We start from the raw sequence: 22,613 nt of genomic DNA on the forward strand, positions 1-22,613 counted from the left end.
TATTTTGTCATGAAAAATGCATAATAATAAATATGTTTAAAACATAGTAAAATAAAAATTATAATATAAATTATATATAAATAAATTTCAAGTCGTTTTTTAAGTAGCTGACGTCTTACATTTTGGCCAATAGGGGGTGCACTTTTACAGGAAGAAAAGTGGTCCATCGAAGAAACTTTATTTTGTATTGAGTCGTGTTCGGAAATGTGCCTGTATTTTTTTTCTAGTGTTTATTGTTAGTCTAGTTTGATCAGTGATTTACCTCTAATAATACAAAATAATTGGACGATACTGTTTTTTGAGTGTGTAAAAAAGTATTATTGATTTTTTTTAGTTCAATCATTTTCCACATACGTCCTTTATAAAAAAAAATAAAAAAGAATATGAAATGGAATCCATGTTGATGTTAGAACACTCGAATGCATGTTTTCACAATGAGCATCCTTTTATTTGAAGCCCAAAATGTGACTTTTTCCCCCAATGTCAGTTTCAAAAAACTAACCTTGCCAAATAACACAAGGATCTCTACTCGTATGAGCTAGTGAAGTTAGCGTAGCGGGACGTCTGGAAATTAGCTGCACGCCGAGACATCAGAACTGCATTGGCCGAAGATTGGGTTCACGGACAGGCCGTCATTGGTCTAGACCCCACGCGTACCCCAACCTCAAATTCATACGGGAGATCCACGTGCAGTCAAACACACGTCGAATTAAAGGTAGTCAGGCAGATCTTTCGCCACCACCTGCAAAAAAACCCAATAAAAACACTTTAAAGTAAAAATGTATTCAAAATAACATGACACATTCCCATAAGAACCATCAAAACTTACACTCGGATCATCTGTTGGACCGTACCGCTTCACCACTTGCCCCTCTTTGTTTATTAGAAACTGTCAAAGAATTGAATGTCAATATTTTTGTTGATGCCAAAACATCACAATATTATTAATAAAATCACCTTTGTGAAGTTCCACTTGATGTTGCTAGGATGAGGAGGAAATCACATCAGTTTAAAATGTCCAGTTTTCAGCATGTTTTAACAAGTTGAAGAAAAATCTTAGTTTTCTTCAGACTCCAATCAGCAGTCAGCATGAATATCTATATCTATTCTATATCTATTCTATATCTATTCTATATCTATTCTATATCTATTCTATATCTATTCTATATCTATTCTATTCTATATCTATTCTATTCTATATCTATTCTCTATCTAAATCTATATCTATTCTATATCTATTCTATATCTATTCTATATCTATTCTATATCTATTCTATATCTATATCTATTCTATATCTATTCTATATCTATTCTATATCTATTCTATATCTATTCTATATCTATTCTATATCTATTCTATATCTATTCTATATCTATTCTATATCTATTCTATATCTATTCTATATCTATTCTATATCTATTCTATATCTATTCTATATCTATTCTATATCTATTCTATATCTATTCTATATCTATTCTATATCTAATCTATATCTAATCTATATCTAATCTATATCTAATCTATATCTAATCTAATCTAATCTATATCTATATCTATATATAAATTGGAGTATAGTTTTAGTATTACTCACTTCCCTAAGAAGCCGGCTCCATTGGGTTGTGCTTTCATCCACTTCCAAAGAGGATGCGCGTTGTCGCCGTTCACGTCAATTTTACTGAACATGTCAAACTTGACGTTGTAACCTTTGGCAAACTCTTTAATCTCCGCGTCCGTTCCGGGCTCCTAAATCGTCGCAGTATTGAAAAAAACAATGGGGGGGGGGGGGGGCGAACATAAGAGCCAAAATGGGTGCCGCTTACCTGACCGGCAAACTGGTTGCATGGGAACCCGAGGATGCGTAAACCCTTGTCAGCCAGGGAATCGTACAGTTCCACCAACTCAGTGTAGTTTACTGTGGTCTTGCCGCAATTGGAGGCCAAGTTGACGACGATGCACACGTGACCCCTGCGGTAGAAACGGAAAATGAATGAACAGAACAAAAACCATACCATTATGACAGTCAATTTACTTTCAAGTACTACTGCAACCTAAAACTGTCCAGTGTAACAAAAATCAGCAAAGTACCATGTATATTAAGCATGTTATCAAAAATAATGAATCACTTAGTATAAATGTTGCAATGAATTGTGGGGCATGTCAAAATAGTGGAAATAGGTCTAAAGCTTACTTGTATTTTTCCATGGGCACCTCGTTGCCGTCAATATCCATGGCGCATACGCAGTGGAAGGACGTGGCGTTTTCCCAATCACTCCCTTTCGGACAATCCAATTTCGAACACTGCAAAAATAAGGGTAAGGTTTAAGGTGCGCCAACTAAGAATAAAAGTCTTTTTCATGTAACATTTAGTCCGTTTGGGTCACGTAATCACTGGCTTCGTCAAAGATAATTAATTCTTCGTAGGGGGAGTGACTGTTTTGCCAATTATTATTTTTATAGCATTAATTTAGAATTTTGATTTTAATAAAAACGGTAAAAATGAACAGAATACAAAGGATTGATCATTCAAACTAAAATTTCATTTACATGTTTAATTTAAGCTGTTGTTTTTTAATTCAAGAGAATATTTACTGTTTATTCCTTTTTAATTATTTTTTTTATACATTTTGGGAGGGGAGAATTAAAAAAAATGATAAACACTGATATTTATGCTTGATTAATTGAGAAAATACAAACAAATACAATTTTTTTACTAATAGGCTTATTATTTAGTACGTCAATTCATTGAAGCCATTTAACAAGCTAACCCTACAAAATCTAACATTGGTAATAAACTAAATTTAAGAAATAGAGCTGTTTTTTTCGAGTAAAACGCTTTTTCCATGCGTAAAAAAAACATACAAAACAAATGGTAATGTCGGAACCATTTGTTAGTTACACATCGCGTTTTCAAAATAGTAGCATTGAGCGCTTTAGATATTGTGCATAAATGAAGACGGCTGATGTTTAGACCTTTAAAAAATAAATAAAATTTACATCACGCATTAATACGGGTGGTAGTAAAATATGTTACCATTGTTAGGGTCAATCCTCAGCTCCAGAGTACACCGAATAATACTGAGGACGTTCGCGGGAACGATTTATATTGACACCCTTTACATCATCTACGTCATTTTACCCCGCCCAGGATTGAGTCAGATGCATGTGCTAACAAGAAAGAAACGAATTACAATGTATTAATAACATTTAGTCATAAAAAAGTGCATAGTCATGAATATGTTAAAAAAATGTATAATATAAATTATATTATAAATTTCAAGTCGTTTTTTAAGTAGCGGAAGTTTTATATTTTGGCCAAGTGATTTAACTCAGCCTAATAATACAAAATAATTGCACTATACGTACTGTTTTTTGAGTGTGTAAAAAAGTATCATTTTTTCTCCTCCTATTGTGTTGTTTTGTGTTGTGTTAGAAGTCTGATCACAATTTTAAAACGCCTTTTCCACGCGTAAAAAAACACAATATACAAAACAAACGGTTACGTCGGAACCGTTTGTTAGTTACACACCGCCTTTTAAAGATAGTAGCATTGAGCGCTTTAGCTATTGTGCACAAATGAAGACGGCTGTTTAGATCGTTTAAAAAACTTATTAAATTTACATCACGCATTGATACGGGTGGTATTAAAATGTGTTATAATTGTTCGGTTCAATCCTCCGCTCCCGAGAACACCCAAAAATACTGTGGAAGTTCGCAGGAACCACATGATTACGTCATTATACCGCACCCAGGACTAAGTCTTGCGCATGTGCAAACAAGAAAGTACAACGTATTAATTTTTTTTTATAACATATTTTGTCGTGAAAAAGGGCATAGTAATGAATATGTTTAAAAAAAATGTAAGATAAAAATGATAATATAAATTATATTATAAATTTCAAGTCGTTTTTTAAGTAGCTGACATTTTACATATTGGCCAATAGGGGGTGCGCTTTTACAGGAAGAAAAGCGGCCCATAGAAGAAACTTTATTTTGTATTGAGTCGTGGTCGGAAATGTACCTATATTTTTTTCTAGTGTTTATTGTTAGCCTAGTTTGATCAGTGATTTAACTCAGCCTAATAATACAAAATAATTGCACTATACTGTTTTTTTAGTGTGTAAAAAAGTATCATCGACATCATGACACCAAGCCTTATTAATTTCCCACACGTGCTTCATTCTAAATCCAAAAACAACGCCACCGCTAATCTCTAGCAGCACATTATAAAAAAATAAAAATAAATAAATCACTTATTTTCTACATTCTAAATGAAGAAGCTGTCAAACAGGAGGAATTAGCGAGAATGAGACAGCCAATGGCCAAGAAGACGCTTGGTGGGTATCAATCTTAAAACAAAACTGTTGCCTAGCAACCACCTCTATTAAACATGCCTCCTCCGGCCCCGCCCATCATAACACACGGCGCTCCAGGAGATGAGATCAGTTGCTTTAGAAAAAAGTTGCAGAAATTTGTACTGTTCCTAAGCAACATCTTTGCTGTTTTCTAGCCTTTGCGAGTCTCTGTTCTCTAATTTGCTGGACTTTGGGGGTCAGAATGTATGATCTTCAAATGGACCGCAAAACCTTAGGAGTTTCTCGCAAACACTTAGCGTATTTTCTCGCATATAAGCCGTATTTGTAACTCGAAAAAATGATGACTGAATCAAGAGTACGGCTTATATGCGCACAAAACTAGCTTTAGTTCACCAGTAGATATCAGCAAAGTAAGTATTTACTATCTGTTGGTTATTTTCAGTTTTGCAGTAAGAAAACAACCATAACTGGATGAATATTGACCATAATAATCTGTTTTTGATTCATACCGTACCTCAGAAATACCACATGCGATGATTTTTCTTAAGATTTTCCCTTCAAAGTAACACATTTGTACTCCCTATTAAAACCATGAATATGCAGGGGAAAATTGTGAATCTGGGGGCGGCTTATACGCGAGAAATACCATATTTTCACGACTATACGGCGCATCATATTTTTAGCCGCAGTAACGAGTGCTATTTCTGTATTTTACACACACAAAGGACGCACCGTTTTTAAAGACGAAGCCAGGCATGGCAAAACATACACCAGCTTAAACATACGGACACACGCTAAAAACATGTTTTTAAAAAGGCAACGGAAGCAAAACTGAGTTGGGTTGTATTCTATTTAGCCATTTTACAATGTACTCACGTCACCATCACCCACAAATCCATCAAAGTCCTCAATTTCTATATCCGAATTGAACAATTGTCCAAATGAGTCATCGAAAACGCTGACTTTTATATGTTCGTCCAGGCGGCCACAATCCATTCCCAAATAATAGCTAGGTAGTAGCTAGCGTAACTATTCCAACGCTGTCTTCCATGCTTCGTAAAGCTGTGTTGATGTCGATCGCCAGGCCACAATCCATTCGCAAATAGTAGCTAGCTAGTAGCTAGCGTAACTATTCCGTAACTATTGCCGTAGTTGTGAGAGCTGTAGAGGACGGTGTACCCTATCCACTGATTTATTTGATTTTATCGTGATAACAATTTTAATATTGGTCCATATATAAGGCGCACTGGATTATAAGGCGCCCTGTCTATTTTGGAGAAAATTTAAGACTTTTAAGTGCGCCTTATAGTCGGGAAAATACGGTAGTCAAATTCAACCATTTTAAGGCGATTTTAAGGGCAAGGCCTATACGCGGGGTGGCTTATATGCGAGTAAATACAATAAATTCCATTGACAACGTTTATTCACCCCTTCCAGTCAAATAGATTGCGCGTCTAATGCCGTCGGTGGCGTTGGAAGATGCAATAGATTGGACGTCTATCGCTGTGGATGGCAGAGTTCAGTTATAAAAATTAAAAATAAAAATTTTGAAGGCAATTGAATAGTAGAAAAATTGTTGTAGGTTTTCTTACTTGAAGTATTGTAAGTATTAGATGTGCGATTAATGGATAAAATCAAGCAATTGGATTAGAATAAGCTTCATTGTAATGGTTTGTTTTGAAAGTTTTTACTACCCTTTAGAAAATACAATGTTTTATTATTAGTTTTTCATGTCCTGAAATATTCCGCAACACACGAAATACTTGTTATCTGATGGCGAGATTGTTTCCAAATAATAAACTAGAGCAATGGATAGTAAATATGAAAGCGACTCTGGCCGGACAGTCACCGCCGTCAACACTTTATTTCCCCTTCAATTTTCCGAATAACCAAGCCCACATTTTCCTTTCCCATTAAAAATCAAATTAACTTCCCACGGCGAGCTCGTAATGACAACACCTACACCCGCCTTTTTTTTGCCAAATGTAGTAGCAAAGGAAAAGTGCGTCGGGGAAAACAGATGGCAAACTATATCTGCATCGGCGGAGAAGGCTTCACATTTAACCCTGGCGCTCCGAGGGGCTCGGTTGGCAAGGCAACCCATTCCGCAGTCTCTTTCCCCTGACTGCGTTTCTCAATAGTCCACATCAGGCTCCGTCTCCCCCACCTTCTCACCACCAAGTTAAGATCTACCATGTTTATCTGACAGCTAATTAGCATCCCCTTTGACTTCATTTTAAAGCCGCATAACTTTAAGCACTTCCTAAAATCATCCAGCCAGGACCAATCAAAGTATGTAAACAAGTTTTCTTTTCATTGTCACTGTAAACCACATGTGTCAAAGTGGCGGCCCGGGGGCCAAATCTGGCCCGCCGCATCATTTTGTGTGGCCCGGGAAAGTAAATCATGAGTGCCGACTTTCTGTTTTAGGATCAAATTAAAATGAAGAGTATAGATGTATATTAAATTTCCTGATTTTGCCCCTTTTAAATCAATCATTGTCATTTTTTAATCCATTTTTCTGGGTTTTTAGTTCAAAAATCATTTTGGGGACCGACCCGGGATCAAACCCTCGACCCCAGAAGTGTGAGGCCGAAGCGCTAACCACTATTCCATTTTTTTTTTACATTTTTTTAAGTTTAAAAAAAGAAAATCCATAAATATTCTTGTATCTTCTCGTATTAAAATCATTTACTTATTTGGCCCTATATTGACGGGATCAAACCCTTGACCCCAGAACTGCGAGGCCAAAGCGCTAACCACTACTCCATTTTTTTAAATACATTTTTTAAGTAAAAAAAGAAAATCCATAAATATTCTTGTATTGTAAAGTAAATTAAAAGGTAAAAAAAAAAACACTGACGTCTTAATTAAAAATAATAATAGTTAATTAAGACGTTAATTTCATCAAAACGACAGAAAAACCTGTCATTCCGTTCACCCGTAAATTTGACGCCATTGACAGACAAGGCTAAAAAAAAACATTTGCGAGGCTTAATTGGCATTAGCTCGGAACCAAAGAAGACCCGCGGGGGGCTTCGAGAGTTAATGACGCATTCCCGCGGCTTTCAACCCCGACTAGCGAACGAAGGCGCATTTGCAATGCTAAAAATAACACCAGTCAAGCACACATTGTGTGGCAGCAAATACAAAGTTTGAATAGTTATTCAAAGTAGCGACATTCCGATTTTACCACGGGACTCGTACTCGTACTCACTTTTTCTCCAGCTGTCTTCTACTGACGTTCTACCGGGTTTGGACAGATGGAGAGTCGGCGCCGGTTGACACGCTGGCTGGAGAACAGACATTTTCGCCCCTGCATTTCTGAAAAGGATCTTGACATTACCATATTTTCCAGACTAGAAGTCACACTTTTTTTCATACTTTGGCTGAGCCTGCCAAATTATATATCAAATATGTCATTCATTTTCTCACAAGGGTCGCGGGGGGTGCCGGAGCCTATCCAATCTGACTTCGGGCTCCAGGCGGGGGACACCCTGAATCGGTGCCCAGCCAATCATAGGGCGCAAGGAGACAAAACAACCAATCACAGATAGGGGCAAAATAGAGTGTTCAACCAGCTAGCCTAGCTTAGCATGTTTTTGGGATATGGGAGGAAAATGGAGTACCCATAGAAAAGGCACACACTTTCCTATTTATTTATGTTGTTGATGTTGTTAACTACTTATTATCTTGTTGCCGACGCGCTAACCACTCATCTGCCGGGCCACCCGACTACTTATTTATTTATTAGTTATAGTTATTATTTATTAATTATTTATTTATTTGTTTATTTTTGCTATTGTGTACTTCGTGGTGAGGCTTTAAATGTGAGTATACATACTTGTATAATGACAATAAAAGCATTCAATTCAATTCAAATTCCAGAGAGTGAGGACCAAACTGGGGTCGAACCCACGATTTTATAACTGCGAGGCCAACGCAGTAACCACTTTACCACCATGCCAACTTAAAAATATGGGGTTTTTTTTCACTCTAATCGCCAACGGCCAGATCAGGTTGTAACCCCGCCCAGTGCTTGTAGTTACCTGGGATAGGCTCCAGCACCCCCCATAATCAAAAATAACAAAACAGTGACTTCAATCCAGTTTTGACAATTATTTCATTGTAAACCCACGTCTAAAATATGATGTGGGTGGGAATAACATGTTACTTTTCCCCTTTCCTCCGGTACGAATTGACGCCGACTGAGCGGCGATGATCAAAACACACGAAAAACAATGGGCTGATTGCAAATTCGTATCCAAGCGCAGTTTGTGGGAGTGTTAAGAGCAAAAATAAACACAGAGGCCGAGTGTTGCGCTATTGTCTCAGCGCCGAAGGTCCTCCTCCATTTCAAACACCCTCGCCGCTACGCCGCCACGGTGCGTCTCCGAGGGTGGGCCGGGGGACGGAAAACAGGCAGAGCTAATGGCGAGGACGCCCAACTTTTCTTGGAAACCACGTTAACGAGCTAACGGGGTCATGGCGGTTCTTTGTGACTTAAATGAAGAAATCGTGTCGAGTTTTTTAATTGAATTGAATGCGCGGTGGACGGCGACGGAGTGGTTAGCACGTTGGGCTCGCAGTTCTGGGGTACTGGGTTCGAATCCAGGTCGGTCCACCTGTGTGGAGTTGACATGTTCTACCTGGGCATGTGTGGGTTTTCTCCGGGAACTCCGGTTTTGGCCCTGGCTGTGATTGGTTGTCATTTGTCTCCTTGTGTCATGCAATTTGCTGGTAAACAATTTCGAGTGTCCCCGCCTTGTGCCCAAAGTCAGCTGGGATAGGCTCCAGCACCCCCTGTGACTATAGTGAGGATAAAGGAGTTCAGAAAACGAATGAATTAATTAAATGCGTATATTGTGCATAAAGTTATAATCTAATCGAGTTGAATCGAATCGAGTCGAATCGAGTCGAATCGAGTCGGATCGAATCGAATCGAGTCGAATCGAGTCAAGTCGAATCGAGTCGAATCGAGTCAAGTCGAATCGAGTCGAATCGAGTCGAATCGAATCGAGTTAAATCGATTCTAATCTAAAATAATCTAATCTATTCTAATCCAATCTATTCTAATCTAAATAACAACAAGAAACAAATAAGCAATCATTAAGAATGATAACAATAAATAAATAATCAATAAATAAGAACAATAACTAATAAATAATCAATAAACAAGTAGTCAACAACATAAATAAGTAGCACAAATAACAACAACAAACACCGCCCACCTCCCACTTCCAATGGACTTGAGGTCTCTTCGTGATGAGCTCATTTTCAGTCCAAAAAGAAGCTTGAAGCTACTGAAGCTTTGCTAATTTGTGAACCAATCAACATCTGTCCAAATGACTTGTGGTTTGTTTTTTTTGTCTTCCGTCGCAGTGTTTTCGCAGCCAGCATTTGGCGCGAGAACTCGTCACTCAGACAGATTGTGCCGTCAAAAAAGGCTGTCACACAAAATACACGTAAAAAAGGCGGCGCATAAAATGACGCGAAGACGATTCGCTGCTGACTTTATTTGATCGTTAAAAGCTTTACAAAATTGGGGTTTTGATTGACTTTGCTGGCACGTAAAGGGAATTTCCATACTAATATCAATCCATGCCATAAACATAAGAGGAAAAAAACATTTATAAGTCGCACTTGAGAAAGAAAAGTGTGCCTTATAGTCCAGAAAATATGGCCCAAAAAACATGAGAAAAAAAACATAAGTCACTCTTGAGAATGAAAAGTGTGCCTTATAGTGCAGAAAATACGGTCAAAAAAATATATATAACAGAAACTAAAACCTAAGTTGCACTTGAGAATGAAAAGTGCGACTTATAGTCCAGAAAATACGGTCCAAAAAACATGAAGAATTTTTTTTTATAAGTCGCACTTGAGAAAGAAAAGTGCGACTTATAGTCCAGAAAATACAGTCCAAAAAAACATGAGGAAAAAAAACATTTAGAGGTCGCACTTGAAAATGAAAAGTGCGCCTTATAGTGCAGAAAATACGGTCCCAAAAAATATAACAGAAACAAAAACATAAGTCGCACTTGAGAATGAAAAGTGCGACTTATAGTCCAAAAAATACAGTCCAAAAAACATGAGGAAAAAAAACAATTATAAGTCGCACTTGAGAATGAAAGGTGCGCCTTATAGTGCAGAAAATACAGTCCAAACAAAACATAAGACGAAAAAAAAATAAGTCACACTTGAGAAAGAAAAGTGCGCCTTATAGTCCATAAAATACAGTCCAAAAATTATAAGAGAAAAAAAACATTTATAAGTCGCAATTGAGAATGAAAAGTGCGCCTTATAGTGCAGAAAATACAGTCCAAACAAAACATAAGAGGAAAAAAAACATTTATAACTCACACTTGAGAAAGAAAAGTGCGCATTATAGTCCATAAAATACAGTCCAACAATTATAAGAGAAAAAAAAACATTTATAAGTCGCAATTGAGAATGAAAAGTGCGTCTTATAGTGCAGAAAATACAGTCCAAACAAAACATAAGAGGAAAAAAAACATTTATAAGTCACACTTGAGAAAGAAAAGTGCGCCTTATAGTCCATAAAATACAGTCCAAAAATTATAAGAGAAAAAAAACATTTGTAAGTCGCAATTGAGAATGAAAAGTGCGTCTTATAGTCCAGAAAATACGGTCGAAAGACATGATTCCTTTGAGTCTTTTGTTCCTTTTCATCCACCCGCTTGTGTTTTTCTCCTCAAGCATCTTGCAGATGGTCCAACGTGCACCGTCTTCACCCCATCTCCATCTGTCCAATGTTCCTTCGGCCACGTTTATTCTGCGTTCTCGCCTTTTAGCTGGCGTATGCGCTAATCCTCAAATGAGTGTATCGGCGCCGCGGGTTTGACGACGTCTGTTTACCCTGGTTGCCGGTGTCCCCGAAACAGATGGCGCCGTGGACTTTAAAGTGCCTTAACGCGGATTCGGGTGCAGCTGGCCGAGGAGACGGACGCCAGCCCGCACGCACTTGACTGACCGCGTTGAAATATGTTTCTGAAGAAAAGACACCTTTGTTGGATATGTTTTAGCCATATGGAAAAAAAAAATCCATTTAAATCGACATGGACAGGAGACGTACTAGTGGTGAATTGCGTGTATTGCAACTGGGACTTCACCTTAGCCATCACATGCTAAAAAAATATGTTTTGCGAAAGGGTAACTCACTGTCATGTACGGGGGGCACCATTTTTTTACGGCAATTCATCCAGCAGGCACTGAACGACCGTATTTTCTGGACTATAAGCCGCACCCGAGTATAAGGCGCACTAGTGAAGAATGCACAAGGAAAAGGAAAAAATGTGGATAAAAGTCACACTAGTATAATTTGCATTTTTTGGGGGGAGTTTTTTAATTGATCAGAAACCAAAAACGAACATTATTTTTTTAACTAATATGATAATAGTGAAAAATAAGCACCTGTTAATGTAGCATATTCACGTTTTTTTTAATAATTGCGTAAAAAACGCAAGTTGGTGGAGTTCAGAGTGAAAAAATGTCTTTAAACTTGAGTTTAAGTCGCAAATCCAGCCAAAAGATGAGCCTTATAGTCCGTACAATGCGGTAGTTAGTCATGTTTTTGGGGAGTTTGAGGATTAAATTTGGGATTATTCCATTTTGTTTGTTTGTTCCTTTCCAATATGTCTGTTCCTTTGCCTCCATTTTGCCAAAATCCCTCCAACATAGCTGCAGTGAACAAAAGAGATCACGCACTCGCTTTTTTTTCTAGTTTTTCACGTGCTTTTGATATTTATGTGTAGGATGTGTGAATTGATTTGTGTGGTAAGGCTGATGAAGCCTCGTTTAAAAATCCACCGCTCAATGATTATTTCAAAATGTTCCGTCTATCAGACTTTTTGTTACCCTTCAAAACGCTCACTTTCTTTTTTTTTTGTCTTTGGTTTGCACCATATTTTTCATTGGAAACCTTCTCCGAATAAGATGGCAAGAACTCCTTGAAAATCAGGATGATCCTCCTGCTGCGATACGCATGACTCAACTATTCTGTCCACTCGCTCCTCAAGTGGAGGCATGACTCAAAGCGTCTGACTTTTATTGCTAACAATTTCAAGATATGACATTTCACAACTAGCCTGCTCCAAAAATTTGATTCAATTCAATGCCCTTGCGCTCATTATACGAGTAGAATGAGATTTAAAGCTTCGCCATGAAGTGCAGGCATTAATAATTAATCAATAAGTAAGTAGTCAACAAAATATAGATAAGTAGTCAACATATAAATGAGTAGTCAATATAATTAGTAGCCAACATAAATAGTCAACATAGATAGGTAGTCAACTTAAATAAGTAGTCAACATAAATAAGTTTAGTTGATATAGATAAGTAGTCCACAAAAATAAGTAGTCAACATAGATACGTAGTCAACATAATTAAGTGGTCACATAAGTCAATATAGTAGTCAATATAAATAAGTAGTCAACATAAATATATGGTCAACATAAATAAGTAGTCAACATAAATACGTTTAATTAATATAGATTAGTAGCCAACATAAGTAGTCAACATAGATAGGTAGTCAACTTAAATAAGTAGTCAATATAAACAAGTAGTCAACATAAATAAGTGGTCAACATGGATAAGTAGTCAACCTAAATAAATAGTCAACCTAGATAAGTAGTCAATATAAATAAGTAGTCAACATAAATCAGTAGTCAACATGGATAGGTAGTCAACTTAAATAAATAGTCAAATTAAATAGATAGTCAACCTAGATAAGTAGTCAACATAAATAAGTAGTCAACAGAGATAAGCAGTCAACTTAAATAACTAGTCAACCTAAATAAGTAGCCAGCATAGATAAGTAGTCAACTTGATTAAGTGGTCATATAAATAAGTAGTCAACATGGATGAGTAGTCAACTTAAATAAGTAGTCAACTTAGATAAGTAGTCAACATAATTAGAAGTCAACATGATTAAGTGGTCACATAAATAAGTAGTCAATATAATTAGTAGTCAACATAAGTAGTCAACATAGATAAGTAGTCAACATGTCAACAAATATCCTATTTAGCTTGGGTGCTATTTGTTGACGAAGAAGGGTAAGAATAGATAACGGGGGCCGACGGGGGCTGTTTTCCGATCCGGCCCGCGATGGCGTTGAAAGAAAAGAAAAGAAAAGAAAAGAAAAGAAAAGAAAAGAAAAGAAAAGAAAAGGCGAGCAAATGGTAGCTAATGAAGGCTGCTTGCTGCCATGGCACAAACGTGTAGGTGGACTCCAACGTCTCCTCTCATTGTACACGGGGTTATTCAACGTGATCAGAGTAAAAATAAATCGGCTTTAACGGCTCGCGGCCAATCGGGGAGTGGTTAGCACGTCCGCCTCACACTTTCACGATCAAGGGTTCAATACCATATCAAATAGGGTGCTTTGAATTTGGCTGCTTAGGCAGAAGAATGTGTTTTATTTGCTTTATGTAAAGTTTTTTTTTATCCACCGTAATCTTTATTTTAATTAACGATCCGCCAATTAGAAACGTTTATTTATATACCGTATTTTCTGGACTATAAGTCGCACCAGCCAAAAAAAATGCATAATTAAGAAGGAAAAAAACATATATAAGTCGCACCAATGGACAAAATATGAAAGAAACTGTGACTTATAATCTGAAAAATACAGTAATAATATTTCTACAGCACATGTGTCAAAGTGGCGGCCCGGGGGCCAAATCTGGCCCGCCGCATCATTTTGTGTGGCCCGGGAAAGTAAATGATGAGTGCCGAATTTCTGTTTTAGGATCAAATTCAAATGAAGAGTAGAGATGTATATTCAATTTCCTGATTTCCCCCCTTTTAAATCAATAATTGTCATTTTTTAAATCCATTTTTTCGGTGTTTTTAGTACAAAAATCATTTTGTAAAATCTAAAAATATATAAAAAAAGCTCAAATAAACATTGTTTTAGATCTATAAAAAACGGAATATTCAGGGATTTTAATCCAGTTCTTTTAATCCATTTATTTAAAAAAAATCTAAATATTATCTAAAATGGTCAGATGTATATTACATTTCCTGTTTTTCCCCTTTTAAATCAATAATAGTCATTTTTTAATCCATTTTTTCTGTTTTTAGTTCAAAAATCATTTTGTAAAATCTAAAAATATATAAAAAACGCTAAAATAAACATTGTTTTAGATCTATAAAAAACTGAATATTCAGGGCTTTTAATCCATTTATATAAAAAAAATCTAAATATTATATCTAAAATGGTCCGGCCCACGTGAAATCAAGTTGACGTTAACGCGGCCCGCGAACCAACCCGAGTCCGACAGCCCTGTGCTAGATAATTTGTGTTTTTTTTTTTACATTTTGAATTGATTTTTCCCAATTTTTGCCCTTTCCTAAAATGAAAATAGCACTTGAAAAGCTTTGTTGGTAGACATTTGGGTAAAACTGAAGAATATTTTGAAGAGATCTTGTCACTTTGTGAGAGTGAGAATGAATACTTGAGAAATCCGACATTGTTTAAAATTCAAAGTCTATTGAAATATCGAAATGGATGACGAAGGAGCCCACCGGATGATTCTTGGCAGGAGCTAATGAGGCGTCGCTAATCCTTAATGGACTTGCTTCTATTTTCAGAAGAGGGAAAAAAATGGCCGAGTGATCTCATTTGCGTAATTCTACCCTTAATTCTTCACTTTCCTCAAAGACTTTGGAGTTTACAATAAGTGATATGAATATTAAATGTGAGGTGCACACGCAAGATGTGAAGTAAACTTGATATTTTTTAAGATATATTTTTTTAGCTCAGAATTGTGACCCGATTCTTTCATTTTTGCTTTTGAAATTCTTACATTTTCAAGTGAATTTCAATGGAAAAGATTGATAGCCACAATTGCGTCATTTTTTCAAAATTCCAAGAATAAAGTCGGGATGGGTCTTGCCCAGCTTTTTGGTTTTGTCGGTGAGGTTTACCTTGGAATTCTGGTTTGATTCTCAGAATTCGCTCATTGATCTTATTCTTGGAATTATGACTCCATAGTTTTGCTTTGGAAATGTATTCTTTCATGATTTTTGACTTTATTCTTTCATTCTGGAATGATTTTTGACTACACTTTAATTTTGGATTGGTTTTTTGACTGTTATTTAATCTTGCAATGAGTTTTGACTTTATTCTTTCATTTTGGGATGATTTTTTACTTTATTCTTTCATTTTGGGATGGTTTTTGACTATACTCTTTAATTTTTGATTGATTTTTAACTTTATTCTTTCATTCTGGAATGATTTTTGACTTTACTCTTTTATTCAGGAATAATTTGTGACTTTACTCTTTAATTCTGGAATGAATTTTGACTTTGTTCTTTCATTCTGGAAAGATTTTTTAATACACTTTAATTTTGGATTGATTTTGACTATATTACTTAATCTTGCAATGAGTTTTGACTTTATTCTTTCATTTTGGAATGATTTTTGACTTTACTCTTTTATTCTGGAATAATTTTTGACTTTATTCTTTAATCTTGAAATGAGTTTTGACTTTATTCTTTAATCTTGGAATGATTTTTGACTTTACTCATAATTCTGGAATATTTTTTTGACTTTATTCTTTAATCTTGGAATGAGTTTTGACTTCATTCTTTAATTTTGGAATGATTTTTGACTTTACTCTTTTATCCTGGAATAAATTGTGACTTTACTCTTTAATTCTGGAATGACTCTACTTTGTTCTTTAATTTTGGAATGATTTTTGACTTTACTCTTTTATTCTGGAATAATTTCTGACTTTACACTTTAATTCTGGAATGACTTGACTTTGTTCTTTAATTTTGGAATGAATTTTGACTTTACTCTTTTATTCTGGAATAATTTCTGACTTTACTCTTTAATTCTGGAATGACTTTCGACTTTGTTCTTTCATTTTGGAATGATTTTTGACTTTACTCTTTTATTCTGGAATAATTTTTGACTTTACTCTTTAATTCCGGAATGACTTTTCACTTTGTTCTTTCATTCTGGAAAGATTTTTGACTTTATTCCTTAACATAATTTCCTTTTTACTGACTTCAATCCCATCTGATCGACTTTAACACCAATGTAGAAAAAAATAGCGAACTAAAAACGCCACCATTCCGTGCCTACTTTTCCGCGCGCCATCACATTTCCCAATAAAATGCGCTCATTTACATAACATCGGAAATCCAAGTGCGAGCGCCTGGCAGCCAATTGAAATTGACGGTCTCATCCAAACCGATACGCCGAGATATTTTGTCTATGAGGGTCATTTGGAGTACGAAATGGAGCATAAATCTCGGGGAAGCTTTCTCCAGGTGCCCATTGGCTGCTGTCACGTCAGAGGAGAGCGCGCCTCGTCTCATAAAAAGCGCGCCTCGTCTCATAAAAAGCGCGCCTCGTCTCTTCTCTGCCTGCCTTCTCCTCTTCTTCTTCTTCTTCTTCGCGTGGATCACATTTGGAGCAGCGGAACCACCACGCGACACTTTCGAGTGTTCCGGGAGAAAACCAGGTCGACAGGTGCGCCTGATGTTTTGGAAATGATATTTAAATAAGTCGTGGAAATGAGTTGTTTTGGAAAAAGATAAAGTTATCTCATTGTGACGTGAGCTGGCATGTTTACAGGAATAAAAAGAAGGTGTTTATTATTGGGAGTATGTTTTTTTATATGGATATTGTTTGTATTAAGTTCATTTTTTGTCTTGTTTTCTATGTTTTGAGTGGTTTGTTTATAGCCTGTGTGGCATCATTGTTTGTGGAGATGAAATTGTGATGCATGAAAATGAGTTTAAAAAGAGAGAAAGTTCGCTTATTGATTATCTTATCTTATCTTATTTGATTTTTTTTTAAGGGAAAAATGAAGTGGTGAAAAATGAGTCATATGAGATGAAATTGCAATGCAAATTAAATTGGAATAAGACATGAAAATGACTAAAAAGAAGTTAGCTTATAGCTAGCTATATGTATGTTCAATTTGTTCACAGGAAAAAAATGAAGTTATTAAGTATAGGTAGGACTCTTTTGATCTGGTTATGCATTCTAATTGTTTGTGAAGATGAATTTGCTTTTTGTATTGCTATTGGCGTCCAATCTCTCAGAATTTCAAATTAGTCTTCGTATTGTATTTGTTGTGCTCAGTTATTGTTTTGAAAAATGGTGCGCCGTGAAAACGCCATTTTAAAAGTCCAATTCATAAAAGCAGGGAAGGAAGTTTTAAGAAAAAAAAACATCCATCAACAACTTTTTTTTCTCAAAACAAACTCCTCCCAACAGGAGCGTCGCGTGGTCAAGATGTGGCTCTTGGAGAAGCTCCGCCACAAAATGGAGAGCAGCGGGAATTCGTCGCCGTCTGCGGCAACCGAAGCCATCCCCGTGTCCGTGTACGCCAACGTGCTGACCCCGGAGAAGATCCCCCATTTCTTCATCCCCCCCAAGCTCGTCTGCTGCCCGCCGGAGGAGCCGGCCCCCCCAGAGAGCGAGCCGGGGGTCTTACGCGGGTCCTCCTCCGACCACGTCATCTGCGTCCAGGGTCCCAGGGCCAAGGGTCTCTTTTCCCGTCCGGGAGGGGACGCGCGCAGCCTCCAGAGGTCGGCCCACCGCCACATCATCCAGATCGAGAGCGCCGACGAGCCGCCGCTCGGCGCCCCGGGTGCCCCGGGCGCCAACACCAACGCGGACCCGCAGTCACAGACGGCCATGTCTCTGCCGTACGTCCCCAAGGCGCAGACGTCGTACGGCTTCTCCACCCTGATGGAGTCGCCGCACACCCGTCGCAAGGAGAGTTTGTTCCACAGCAGCCCCGCCAGCCCGCTGGCGTCGCCCAACAGCCAGAGGCGCTCCCCAGGGGGGACTCACCTGGCCCCCGCCGACAACGCCTACCGCTACTTCAGCGGCGGGGAGAGCGACACCTGCTCGTCGGCGGAGTCGTCGCCGTTCCACTCGCCGCTGCTGTCGCGCTCCGCCTCCCTGCTGCGCTCCTTCACCAAGGACACGCAAGCCAAGGTGAGGGGGGGAAGCGCACTTTTGGGTCGCGGGGGGTGCTGGAGCCTATCACAGCTGATTTGGGGCACAAGGCAGGGGACACCCCGAAGCTAGGGTTAGGCAATTTGCGGTGTTCAACCAGCTAGCCTAGCATAGCATGTTTTAGGGATGTGGGAGGAAACCGGAGTACCCGGAGAAAACCCACACAATCCCAGGGAGAATGTGCAAACTCCATACAGTGAGGACCCACATGGAATCGAACCCTCGACCCCAGACTGTAAGGCCGATGCGCTAACCACTTAGCCGACGCGCTAAGACAACAACAGTAAAGTCTTTTTTTTCATCAAAATAGTATCCATTCGTTTTCTGAACCGCTTATCCTCACAAGGGTCGTGGGGGGTGCTGGAGCATGTCCCAGCTGATTTGGGGCACCAGGCAGGGGACACCCCGAATCAGTGGCCAGCCAATGGCAGGGCACGAGGAAACAAAGGACAACCAATCATAGCTAGGGTTATGGCAATTAGCGGTGTTCAACCAGCTAACCTAGCATAGCATGTTTTGGGATTGTGGGAGGAAACCGGAGTACCCGGAGAAAACCCACACAAGCCCAGGGAGAATGTGCAAACTCCATACAGTGAGGACCCACATGGAATCGAACCCTCAACACCAGAACTGTAAGGCCGACACGCTAACTACTTAGCCGACGCGCTAACCACTTAGCCGACACGCTAAGACAACAACAGTAAAGACATTTTTTTTCCATCAAAATTTTATCCATTCGTTTTCTGAACCGCTTATACTCACAAGGGTCACCGGGGGTGCTGGAGCCTATCACAGCTAACTACAGGAACCAGGAGGGAACACCCCAAATCGGTGGCCAGCCAATGGCAGAGCACGAAGGGACAAAGGGCAACCAATCATAGCTAGGGTTAGGCCATTTCATTCGTTTTCTGAAACGCTTATCCTCACAAGGTTCGCGGAGGGTGCTGGAGCCTATCCCAGCAGACTCCATTTGTCCCAGGCAGGGGACACCCTGAATCAGTGGCCGGCCAACAGCAGGACAACCAATCATAGCTAGGGTTAGGCAATTTGCAGCGTTCAACCAGCTAGCCTAGCATAGCATGTTTTTGGGATGTGGGAGGAAATGAGAGAAATTACTATCATCTATCAAGTCTTTCATATTTGAACAAATCACTAGAAAAAGGCCTTTTTTCTTTTACATACAAACGTTTGATCCAAGCATCAACACTTTGGAAACTTTTTTACGTCAACATTTGTCCATCGAGTCCTTCATATATCAAAGGTCAAAGGTCGGCACACTTCCCGCTAGCCTCAAGTCGCTATTTGTCTATTTATATTAGCATCTGTTGGCGTGTTTGTCTTCAGGTGTGTCGCGCTAAGCGCTCCCTGGCCCGCCACAGCTCCCTCTCCACGGACGACTGCAGCTCGGCCGACAACAGCCCCAACGTGCGTCGCCGCCGCCCTCGCTGCCCGACCTCCCCCGCCCGGCGCAAGTTCGCCGGCGGCGGCGCCCCGGGGGGCGCGGCCTCCGAGCCTCCGGCGCGCGTGCACACGGTCAACCTGCGCAAGGGCGGCACGCTCCGACTCAGCACGCACTACGACCCGGAGGCGTCGCGGCTGAGGGTCCGCGTGCTGACGGCCGAGTCGGTGTACGCCAAGAACACGGAGCTGAAAAGCATCAACTGCTGCGTGGCGCTCTACCTGAAACCGGGCAAGAAGCAGAAGCAGAGGAGCACCATCATCAGGAACAGCCGCAACCCCGTTTTCAACGAGGACTTTTTTTTCGACTCGCTCCCGCAGGCGCAGGTGAAAAACACGGCCATGAAGATCAAGGTGGTCAACCGGGGAACCAGTCTGAAGAGAAACATGCTCCTCGGAGAACGCGAAGTCATGCTCGGCGAGCTGCTGGCAGGTTTGTGAGGAACCCGTCCGGCCTTTCCCGACACCGTTCCGCTTGGCCGATCTGATTGCCGTCAAATGAATCCCGGGGGAGTTTGCTCTCATGCTAACCCCCCCCCCAAAAAACCTGGCTAGCAAATGATGCGACCGTTAAATCATCACATACGCGTCCAATGATGAACATAATCGTTGCTATATTTGTGTATCACTGTTGCTCACAGTTCCGGGTTCCTGGGTTCGAATCCGGTACTCGGACGATTCGCCGAAAGACGTTTCACCGACGGACGTTTGGCCGACGGACAGTTCGTCGAAACGGGATTCGCGCGCTCGCCCCGCCCCCGGATCGTGTGTGTGTGTGTACATGTTTTTCAACCTCGGCCCGTTACAGATAACATTCATTTAGGAATAACAAGGGCATTTATTCACACGCAGAACAGTACGTTACAGAAGAAATAGAGAAAAGAAAATATATATTCAAAATGATTTGCTGAGAAACTTAATTCAAAGATTAATCTCAACGTTTTCTATGCTGGTGTACATTTTCTGGAGTAGGATTTCTGGATTTACAATTTCATTACAGTAGTACTTACTGTTACTACTACTTTATTTTCTCTATTTCTTCTGTCACGTACTGTTCTGCGTGATCTCCAAATGGCTACCACATGAAACGCAAGGATAAAATAAAAAATATAAAAACTTGGCATTCCTAAATGAATGTTATCTGTAACGAGCCGTATATGGCCCGCGGGCCGAGGTTGAAAACACACACGATCCGGGGGCGGGGCGAGCGCGCAAATCCCGTTTTGGCAAAACGTCCGTTCGGCCAAATGTCCGTTCGGCCAAATGTCCGTCGGCGAAACGTCTTTCGGCGAATCGTCCGGTCACGTTCGAATCCAGGTCGGTCCACCTGTGGTGGGTTTTCTCCGAGTACTCCGGTTTCCTCCCACATTCCAAAGACATGCATGATAGGCTGATTGGACACTCTAAACTGCCCCGATCTATTAGTGATTGGTTGTTTGTCACATCGTGCCCTGGTATTGGCTGGCCACCGATTCAGGGTGTCCCCCGCCTCTGGCCCGGAATCAGCTGAGATAGGCTCCAGCACCCCCCAAGACCCTAGCCCGGATAAAGCGGTTCAGAAAATGAATGAATGCAAGAAAGTGGCCTTCTTTATTATTGTTTTAGATTCCCACTATAACAGTTTTAAACCAATTAAATTATAGAATCGTGTCAAAAATCAGTTATCAAGACTCACGCAGATTCATAGCTATTAAAACTGCACAATAAGTATCCTTCACATAACGGCTCGCCTCTGCATAGTTGAAACCAATGACATCACAGATGACTGACATTCCACGCATGACTCAGCAGAAAGCAATTCACATTTACATGGATGTGTATTGAATAACATTCTATTGTTGGTCATGTATTTTGAACTGCTCTTGGTTACTTGCTGTTAAATCATGAAATAAATGCACTTGGGCTAAAATGAAATCTGCGCATTTATTTGTCGGATAATATACTGTCCTCGTGTTTTTGCTGGTGTTCTTTTGGCATATAAAATCATCAAGAAAGGTTGCCGTGAGCCGAGTCCATTGTGTATGAGTTATATTATCTCTGTGAATTCAAATTCCCTAATTAATTTTAGGACAATCATGATTAAATTATGTGCAGTCGGATTGAAACTCACAAACGCAAACGTTGATAGCCGAGCTGGAGGAAATTAAGGGGAAATAAAGATTCTTATCGTTTACAGCAATCTCGATTTATTAATAGGCTAGAAGAGTTTACAATCTGGGAATGATTATTAATCTATGGGGACTCCAAATAATGATGGCCCAGTTGTATTTTACCTGCATTAAAGTGCAGTATTAATGTTCAAATTGTGTGATATCACAAAGGCTTAAATGTAATATTATGATAGACTACCATATTTACCTTGTAGTATATTGATTAACCTTGACGAATAAATACGTGGAAAAAACGTCATGGAAAATGGATTAAATGTCGCCCTCTACTGGGTAAAATATACAACTGCACATTGAAGTGTTACCTGTTTCTTTCCTTTGCCGTGACGAATCTGTTATCTTTATGATGCGGCCTGAAAGGAGAATAAGAGTCATAAAAAAACAAATTTAAGGCTTATAAAACCACAAGATGAAGGATTTGATGGGAATTAACCTTATTAGCTGCCATTGATTGCTGCGTCCAAGACTACGATTCAGACCGGATGTTAAAATAATTGCATCGAATATAATTTCATTTCGTATGCCGTGGAAATGGGTTGAAAACAGAGCCATTTCAAACTCTTTCAAAGTTGACTAGAAGTATGTACTACATTTCCCGAACGGTCGTAAGGCAATATATACAGCTCACGACTCGCATTAGGCATCTACATCTATTTAAGTGTGATAT

The 22,613-nt window shown here is 39.3% G+C and overlaps 2 protein-coding genes across 4 annotated transcripts; one reads left to right on the plus strand and one right to left on the minus strand.

Annotated features, from left to right (window-relative positions):
* Positions 1 to 400: 400 nt before the first annotated feature.
* On the minus strand, positions 401 to 22,604 carry LOC144085881 (phospholipid hydroperoxide glutathione peroxidase-like). 3 transcript variants are annotated; one of them, XM_077615549.1, is made up of 9 exons: positions 22,380 to 22,604; positions 22,252 to 22,299; positions 7,532 to 7,638; positions 2,190 to 2,299; positions 1,822 to 1,966; positions 1,593 to 1,744; positions 958 to 982; positions 830 to 889; positions 401 to 742 (listed from the first exon to the last, which is right to left on the minus strand). In XM_077615549.1, exons 4-9 carry the CDS (start codon positions 2,228 to 2,230, stop codon positions 710 to 712), a joined length of 456 nt encoding a protein of 151 aa, XP_077471675.1. In that variant the 5' UTR covers positions 2,231 to 2,299; positions 7,532 to 7,638; positions 22,252 to 22,299; positions 22,380 to 22,604; the 3' UTR covers positions 401 to 709. The 3 variants fall into 3 exon arrangements, with proteins under 3 accessions (XP_077471675.1, XP_077471674.1, XP_077471676.1); XM_077615548.1 differs by lacking the exons at positions 7,532 to 7,638; positions 22,252 to 22,299; positions 22,380 to 22,604 and adding exons at positions 3,033 to 3,166; positions 3,365 to 3,621; XM_077615550.1 differs by lacking the exons at positions 7,532 to 7,638; positions 22,252 to 22,299; positions 22,380 to 22,604 and adding an exon at positions 3,658 to 3,725 and having other exon boundaries at positions 2,190 to 2,285.
* LOC144086038 (C2 calcium-dependent domain-containing protein 4C-like) lies at positions 17,496 to 20,315 on the plus strand. The gene is made up of 2 exons (XM_077615788.1): positions 17,496 to 18,299; positions 19,665 to 20,315. Exons 1-2 carry the CDS (start codon positions 17,589 to 17,591, stop codon positions 20,217 to 20,219), a joined length of 1,266 nt encoding a protein of 421 aa, XP_077471914.1. The 5' UTR covers positions 17,496 to 17,588; the 3' UTR covers positions 20,220 to 20,315.
* Positions 22,605 to 22,613: the final 9 nt, after the last annotated feature.

The sequence above is a fragment of the Stigmatopora argus genome, chromosome 12 (assembly GCF_051989625.1).
Source record: "Stigmatopora argus isolate UIUO_Sarg chromosome 12, RoL_Sarg_1.0, whole genome shotgun sequence".
NCBI lineage: Eukaryota > Metazoa > Chordata > Actinopteri > Syngnathiformes > Syngnathidae > Stigmatopora > Stigmatopora argus.